The sequence below is a fragment of the Pteropus alecto genome, unplaced genomic scaffold, assembly GCF_000325575.1.
Source record: "Pteropus alecto unplaced genomic scaffold, ASM32557v1 scaffold14, whole genome shotgun sequence".
In the NCBI taxonomy this organism is placed as follows: domain Eukaryota; kingdom Metazoa; phylum Chordata; class Mammalia; order Chiroptera; family Pteropodidae; genus Pteropus; species Pteropus alecto.
The window spans coordinates 18538982-18547734 of record NW_006436810.1 but is presented as its reverse complement, the minus strand read 5'-3'; the positions used below and the strand labels follow the sequence as shown (position 1 = coordinate 18547734).

Below are 8753 nucleotides of genomic sequence, written 5' to 3'. Positions count from 1 at the left end.
CCGACGGCCGCCCCAGCGCCGCACTTCCAGGGTGGGCACCGGCCGCCTCTGGGCGGGCTGCACATGTCCCGACCCGGCGACACCGGACTGCCACTCCTAGGTGCGAGGGACGCTGAAAACGCGGTCCTCCTGGAAAATGAGGCCGCGTGCGGATGTGTGACGGGGGAAACGCACTTGTGAAATGCTGCAGAGACAACTTGACGAAAAGCTGCTAAGCAAGCCGCAGGAAGGCGCGTCTCTAAATGCCGCGGCGGACGCGGCCCCTGCGCGGTCTCCGGCTGGCGGGATGCGACACCTGCACGTCCCGCGGGGCGGCCCAGCTCGCGGGAAAGGGCAGGAAAACCCTGCCTCCCGAGGCACATGGACGCCGTCACCTTCAGTGCCTCTACCAGAGCCGCTGCATGTCACTCCGTCGAACACCACTGCGCCCCCCTCGCCCACAGGGGCCCAGGCGACAGTGAAAATCTCTGACCCGGCACCAAGAAGACGGTTACGTTACCAACCAGAACGCTAACGCGCCTGGGCGGAGGGGCAGGCGGGCCGGTCACCGGGCCAGCGTGGCCCGCCCTGCAGGGAACGCGCACTCATCTTAGTTACAAAAGGAAGAGCTAAACCTTGTAACACTTCCCTTGGAAAACACAGTAAATTCTATCGGGTAACTGGAACATATTTTATTCTGTAAAGAAGAATTTCTATGAAACAGCTTAACTTTCTTAAATTTGAAAAGCCTTTAGGAGAGTTAGGTCAGTAGAGGAAAAAGCACTTTCATCTCCATAACTGTGCACTTTGCGAAATGAAATATTTTAAAATCTATCCTTTATTAAATTGAAAACATATTTAGCAAATACTAAATTCATGTTTTATTCATGTTTTATGGAAACTTTGCAAAGGAAAACAGACTTGGTTGAGTCAAATGTAAACCTTACTTCGCTAAATCAGTATGCCGTACGGCTCACACCTTACAGTATTTATCCTTCTGCTAAGCTGTGCAGCTACATCCTGAGACTGTGAAAAACAAGGATAACATATTGAAGTAGACGTGAGGTATTTTGGAGCTACACAGAGGTGCAGCTATAATTCTGTCCAGTAAGTCTCTCCAAGCGCGACGCATAAAACTGTTGACTGAAAAACTAGAACAGACTTGCAGAAAGCCTGGTACCTGCCTCATTTTGTAAGCAGAGTTTTAAATAGGCCAGACTCAAAAAAAAAAAAAAGAGGGTGTGCGTGTGAATACTGTACGTACGCATATGCACGTCTTACGTATCTGCACGTATACACACAACTGAAAGGCTTTACAGACTGTATCAAGTTAGTGAAATTATACTTCATACTTCCTTCTCTGGTTATCACGTATTATCTCATTTTTTACTATGTACATAATTGAAATTTAAAAAAACAATGAAAACTACTTTTAGATTTAAAATGCTTACAAGGACACTTCATTACTGTAATCGTTTGTTAACTCGATAAAGGAGAAAGTGTCAAGTCTCTTTAAATTGCCATTTTGCTGAAGAAAGTGGAGACAATCCATAGAAATGAAACGTTTCATTAAAAAACTATAACAAAGGTTTGGATACTGCTCGGTGGCCTCCGTCGTTGAAGGCAGAGGCCTCTAGAAGAGCAGGGAGCGGCGTTCCCAGCAGGCCTTCCGCACTGCACAGCAGAGGCCGTCCTGAAAGTGACATCGCGTAGCATCTCCAAACTGACAGAAGCGAAAGAACAGCAACAAACCAAAACCACAACTTGGGGATCTCCCGGAAAACACGCCGGCTCCACGGCGACGGGCGCAGGAGGCAGCGCTGGCAGCTGAGGGAGAGCAGAGGAGGAGGGGGGTGCTCACGGCTGCGTGTGGAGCCCCCGCCACCGCGGACCCTGCCCCGAGAGGACATCCCGGGTCCCGTGGGGGCCGGCGGGTGTGGCAGGCCGGGCGCGCTTTCACTGCTTGTGAGGAATAGGGGTAGGCGCTGCAGTGGCCACGATTACTCAGGGGGCCATCCGGAAAGCTGTGACCCTGATTCAGAGGAGTAATGGATGGCATCGAGGTCCTTGATCTAACGGGTGACAAAGTCAAGCGAAATCAGTAGGTAAAATCCAGAGAATGAGCTGACTGACTGGCGCAGAGAATACGGGAAGGGGTTTCAAGAGCCACTTTCAGAACAAAAAGGAACTCGACCCGCTGGCAGGCTGGCATGTCAGTGACGCTTCGTATCCTATCACTGGAGGAGTGAAAAAAACCAGTCGCTCCTCACAGCCGCAGACTTCCTGTCCCGCCAGGCCAGCACCCTGCCGCTGGGGCCACAGCACACGCCAGGCGCCACGAAGCCCGCACTCTCTGCGGGGCCACAGGACGTCCGGCTGTCACCCGATCCCTATTCCCCCAGACTGCGGCAGCAGGTGGCATGGAGACAGGGCTGTGTGGGGACCCGCAGGAGGCCCCTGAGGAGGACTCGGGCTGAGTGTGCGACAGGACGACCTGCGGGCCGTCCCTTCTGAAGGCGTGAGTGCCGCATGACTGGTGACTAAGTCACAGTCTGCCTGCTGCCGCCGACCCAGGGGGCTTTGGGGACAAAGACGAGACTCCCAGGGCCCGGCTGCGGCACTCAGCATGTGTCTGTGTGATGAGTGTGGGGACGCGTGACAGCCCAAAGACCGCGTGCACGCTCAGTCCCAGGGAGCAGGGCAGGGCCTTGGTAAGGGGCCGCCTGACCGGTTCGTGAGGGGCCCCGGCCCGGCCTGCACTGCGCTGGTGGCACTGGGCACAGCAGGTGGGGGGCAGGCGAGGGACAGTCAGAAGACAAGCGAGACCAGCATCAGCGACCGAAGTGAGGTGGGCTGGCCAACAGCTGGGGATCGGGCAGTCGGGGGGCCTGGGGTCGGAGGGGGTGGGAGGGTCGCGCATGCAGAGGGCGGCGAGCAGGGAGGGCCTGCGGGGGCGGAGCTCCCGGGGCCTGCAGGCCGGCGACACGGCTGGCGCCCCCCACGCCGGGGCCACGCAGCAGGCCTCGGGGTCGGTGGTGAGGGCGGAGCGGCCACCCTGGCGCGTTCATCCCAGCTGTGTGCGCGTGACGCCCGAGACTGTGTGCTCGGGAGGAGGGGACACAGGCTCCCCACCTCCAACCGGAGCGGCAGCGGCTGGGCGTGTCGCGCGCAGGAGCCCCAAGAACAGACCACCGCTCCGCTGTCACGACGTACGTACATGGAAGACACGCCCCTTCAGGCAGACTTAGAGAAAACTGGTCTCAGATAAAGATGTGCCTTTCTCTCCAAAACGGTTGCATCTTTGCACCTAACGGTTCTACACGTTTCTGTTCCATTCTTTGTTAAAAAGATGCATATTTTCCGGATTCATACGTTAGGCCTGATTTATTAGGTTTTTATTCCTCACTCCTATGAACAATTTCAATCATATGTATTAAGGACATCTTTTCAAAAATACCCTTTGTGGAAATATTTTTAAATGGACTTACATACATTTGTTGTTAATATCAGTCTTTAAATTAAACAGACATCGAATATTAACTATTTATATCCCAATCTCGAGTTAGACGGGTTACTGTTTTGAAAAATTATTCATGTTAGAAGACCACCTTACTCAATATTTTATCTAACTTGACAGATATGTTGGATGGTCTCTGAAATACAGATAACTTTAAAACGTCGACGACTGCGCACACTGCCCCAAGGGCAAGGCGGGGCAGTAGGCCGTCAGCGACAGACAGGACTACTCCGCTGGATTCGGGTCCTGTCAAAGACTGTTATCAATACCCATTCCAGGCTACATAAGGAAAAGTAACGGATTTCTAGATTATTCTCCCGAAACCGATTTCACCACCCCTCAACCAATGTTATTTTCTACTGAAGGGTTCCCCAAGATTCCCCAGAGTTCTTGGCTCCTTCCTCTTGAGCTCTGCGTGAATCATTTCTTTCAAACTGAGACATAAATTTCAATAAGATCTTGTTCAATGAAACTGGACCTTTGTTTTATCTTAATTCTTAAACTCACCTTATGGGAATGATGTAGGAAAAGAGGAGGAGGAAGCGGAACAGGTTGCGGTACCACGGGCCCACGAAGCCTTGTAAGGTGACCATGACAACCGACAGGGCAACTAGTGCCAGAAACAGCGCTTTGGTCAGCTGGTTGAGTTCAAGGTCCAACAAACCAACCTGAAAAACAAAATTCGGACATAACCATAAGGCCCCAGCAGCACACATCTGAACGCGTGATAGTGATGGCACCCTTAAACTTCCTCTCAGCCTTTATCAGAACGGAACACGAGCGTGTGTTAACTTCACTCTTGTCCTGAAAAGCCCTTGGAGATGGGGGCGGGTTTCTGCAAACGGGTCGCGGCCCAGCACCTCCAGGCGGGCTCCACCGAGGACGCATGAGTCTGGGTGTCCAGCCGCAAAACCTCAGGTGCCTCTCTAGGTGGTGGCGTTGTGATGGCCCACGAGGACGCTCAAGACAGGTGGTGACGGGCACGAGCAGACCTGTGGGCTCGCTTCGTTCTCTAGAGAGCGGATGTGTGTCTCCCTCGGCCCGTGCGCCCCACGTAGGGACTGCAGGGAGGCTGCGGCCCTGAGAAGAGGCAGTGTGTCCGTCATCCCTGCCGGCCAGCAGCCTCTCTGAGAAGGACTTCTCTCCATTAAGAAAAGCAACAGACAGGGCAGCGAGCTTGCTCCGATCACCTACTATAAAGACCCCTCACTAAGGAGATGGAACAAGCCCAGCCGCCAGCCTACACAGAGCGGCAGCAGATGAGGCCCTTCTCCGGCCACTTGTCACTGCCGTCAGACCAGTACTGTCCTCCGAGGGATCCCCGCCCGCAGCCCGGGGGCGGCTGCAAACCTGAAGGAGGACAGACAAACGGCGCAGGACCGGTCTGAGGTCTGACACGTCCCGGCCTGTCCCATCCCATCCCGCGGGGCCGCCTGAGGGCTGTGCTTCCCTTGAGAACACAGCAGCTGAGGCCACAGCCTGATTTATCAACTCCATTTAAGAAGCCGCGCGACGAGGACAAATACCTTGCAATTTCCGCTCCTTCAACTACTACATAGTTTATGCTTGAATTATTGAGAAAAATAGGGTTTGGGATTAAAATGAAGAAAAATTAAGCCAGGGAAGTAGAGCATGTTTCAAAGCCCGGCTCCTCTTGCTGTGACAAAGGCGGCCTAAGTGTCAGGCTCGCTGAGGGTCAGATGAAGTCATTATTCATTGGTCAGGGAGAAAAGACTCAATTACCTCAACCAAAGATGCTATCAGTGAATGCAAAGTGCGTATTTTACTCTATTCATCCAAATCCCATTAAAAAGTGAAAGGAATGATTTAATCTGGCCTTGCAGAGTGGGTCTTTTTCTTGTAATAAAATAAAGAATCACTGTCTTGCGAAATGCATAACCACACTTCCCCTGCATCATGGCAGTGGAGGACTGTCAGAGCAGGGACACAGCCAGAAATGGACACAGCGCTTCCCTTGAAGAATGCCACACACGGGACAGTGGCCGAGGAAGCGCCTCGCACGCGGATCTGCCGAAACGCACACTGTTTCGGCCTTTCTAGCGGACCAGACAGACGTGGCGGCCGCCTGGCCCCGAGTACAGCGGTTCTGAAGCCAGCTGGACGCTGTGTCCCCACCCTCCTCCGCAAAGGGAGGCAGCTGAGCTCGGCAGCGTGGACGCTGACTTGTCCATGGCGGCTGGCCTCGCGTTCTCCTGGGCGGCCTTTTCTGAGCTATGGCTGTTCTTCCTGGAATATAATTGGAACCAAGCCATAGCATGTGGTATGATCTTGTTTTGTTTGGTTTTGTTTTGTGTTTTGCCAATTCTAAGAAAACGCAGTGAGAAGAAAATAAGTATTTCAATTCTTATTTTTTTTACAGTCCACTTTCGAATAATAGTTAATTTTTTATTTTCACCCCTCTAAAACACCTTTAAAAGTTTGTTCAACTTGTCTAAAATGCAATCCAGACTCTTAAGAACTATTCAGTATAAAAACTAGTCACCTTATAAAGTTACAGATTCTATAAAGAAGGTGGTAACTTGAGTTTTCGTGTGAATCTCTTCTTTAAAAAAATTCTTGAAACACTGAAACTTTCGCTCTGATTGCAAAATCGTTTCATGCATAAAATACATTAATAATCACTTGAAGTAATTATGACTGTACAAGAAAAGGTAAGTTAAGTATACTAGGAACTAATTTTCAACATTTATTGTAATTTCCTATATTAGTAAAGCAAATTTTCTTCTACTTGTCATAATATTTGTTTTATTTGAAACAACTGTGATAACAAAATTAAATACGCTACTGGAAATTTTAATCTCCAAGGGAAAATTTGTGCATAATGTCTGAGACGCCACAATGGTTCTGCAAAGGGGCTGTTCTAGGATAATGAACACAATAATTGCCTGTATAATCTAAAATGTGCTAATGGCAACGATCACAAACCCACTTAGCTCCTCTTTAATTTATGTACCAAGTTTTAAACAGCTAATGGTTCTCAGTAAAATAATGGTTTGTACCAACAATAAAGGGTAAATTCGGTATTCCCCTGCTTAATCAAGGAAAGATCAGCCAGGTTTTCTGTAATGATCGCACGGACCAATCAGAATCCACCTTACCTCCGTGACACAGCGCCATTCCAATCCATCTCGGTTACGCCTCCCGTCCTGCTACCAAGTCCCTGAGAAATCACGGTGCACGCTGCACTGGAACCAAAGTCTCGCATTGTAACAACTTTGCAAGAGACAGGACGAAAGGCACAAGCGCCGCTAACTGTTGATCGTACGGTATGAACGTCACGTGAACGTGAACACTTCTACTGCCCTCTTAAAACTCCCACTTCCTTGTTACAGAGGCATTTTAGAATAGCAAAATAGTAACAGGCTACACGTCAAAAAGCCCATTTAAACTCCTGTAGAAAGCTAAATATTATTTTAATATTATTTTTACCATTAATATTATTATTAAATATTATTTGTCTTATAGTTTCCCTGTAAATGCATTACAACTCGAAAGACAGAAAAGCCTCCGATCTAATAGTTAATTCACTCAAGACAACTCTCGACACAGGCCGAGCAGCGGGGTTGGACACAGAGCCTGGCGGGGGCGGGAGGCCTTACTGTTCATGCCCCCCCGTCTCTGAACAGCTGAACTAGTCCCGGACCAGCCCACCAGCTCCTTGCCATTCAGAACTTGGACTGTGACTACACAACGGACACAGGGCTGCACTTTAACGTGACTGAAATTCCTAAGAAAAGCACACTGCTTTCAAATATCGTCGAAGCACGTCGGCCCCATGTTTTCCACTTTTAGTAGACTCTTAAGAAACAACAAAATAAGTAATTTTCAGACTTTCGTTTGTACTTCCTGTATTTCACAGAACCGAAACTCATACACTAAATTAAACTCCTAAATCTTATAGGAATCACTTTTTCTGTTTTGGAGTTTAAATGAAAAGTGTTCGTTTTTAAAAAAGTGATGGGGTATATAGGCTTTCCTTCTCTTCTCCAGTTGATTTGTCCCTTTTTGGGCACGAACTACCGAGTGTCAAGCGCCAGCTGCACCTGCAGGCAGGCCCCACACGAAGACGTCTGAGCTACTACCGTTTATCGCCTCAGTGATCTGCGAAATCAGGAGCGTTTCTTTTAGCCATTCTCATCTATTGGCTCAATAATCTGAGCTCTAAAAGCTCCCTAAGTGAGTATCCGAACGACAGTTCTTAATGTTACAATATATCAAAACCTACATTTTATACAATAACATTTTATAAATCAAAACCTACATTTTATACAATAACATTTCAAAGTCTATTCTGAAAGAACATTTCATATCCTCTATTTTTACCAAGAAATTCTTCCAGACCATTCTATATTCAGCACATAAGGGTTTTTCCTTGCTCACTATATAGTTACTACATGAGATGGTTTTCCTCGAACATGTAGCATTTAGAAAGAAAATGGAGTTGTTATATTTTTAGATAGCCCTCCCCGTGAGTTCACACGCACGTGCCCTAATCCAGTCCCGTTTAGGACAGTGCACATGTACCCTGCCAGCTGGCCTACGGCAAACAGGTTGCTAAGGTGAAATCGCCCTGAGCGCCCGCGAACACACCCCTTGCTAGGTTGGAGGGTCTCCCCTCAAACCTCTGGCCTTCCAGACCATTTGAGAAATTTCGATACTGACTCCAGCATTTCCTGTGACGCGTATTCGCTCAACGGAACGCTGCTCGTCAAAAACGCCACAAAACAGCACATTTCTATGAACACACGGATACATACATCTCAAACCTATGTTTGCAAAACTCAGGCTTATGTTACACGTTCATGCGGGACGATCTGCTGGCTGACAGTTTCCTTTCTACATTTTAACCTTTATTAAAGTATAACAATATATCAAAAGTCATCAAATTTAAAGCAATATAGTAATTTAAAAATAGCTGCTTATTTTTTTATTTTTAGTAATAAACATTATTTCAAATATTCTCAACTTGTGATACATCAAAGCCATATTTAAAACAAAAATAAGTATGCACGAATATGCAAAGCAGTCTGGAAACTATTTGGAAATTTAATTTGTACTCTATGTACATAAGTTACATTAAAATCCAGCACCGAATATTAAGGAAACCCCATAATTTTCTGATGCATGGCGCTCCCGATCTTATTTTATAACAGATGTAAAGAAGATCAAACCATATAAATCGTGACCAGTCCAACGCTACACTGAATAAGATTCGTGTGCACCGCTCTGCCAGGCT

The 8753-nt window shown here is 48.3% G+C and overlaps 1 protein-coding gene across 1 annotated transcript in view; it reads right to left on the bottom strand.

Moving 5' to 3' along the window:
- The window catches only part of ATP9B (ATPase phospholipid transporting 9B (putative)), a 181745-nt gene that overhangs the window by 59432 nt on the left and 113560 nt on the right, over window positions 1–8753 (bottom strand). Inside the window, exon 17 of the mRNA XM_025048153.1 lies at window positions 4004–4164. Coding sequence (XP_024903921.1) covers window positions 4004–4164 — 161 coding nt within the window. The remainder of the gene's footprint in view (window positions 1–4003; window positions 4165–8753) is intronic.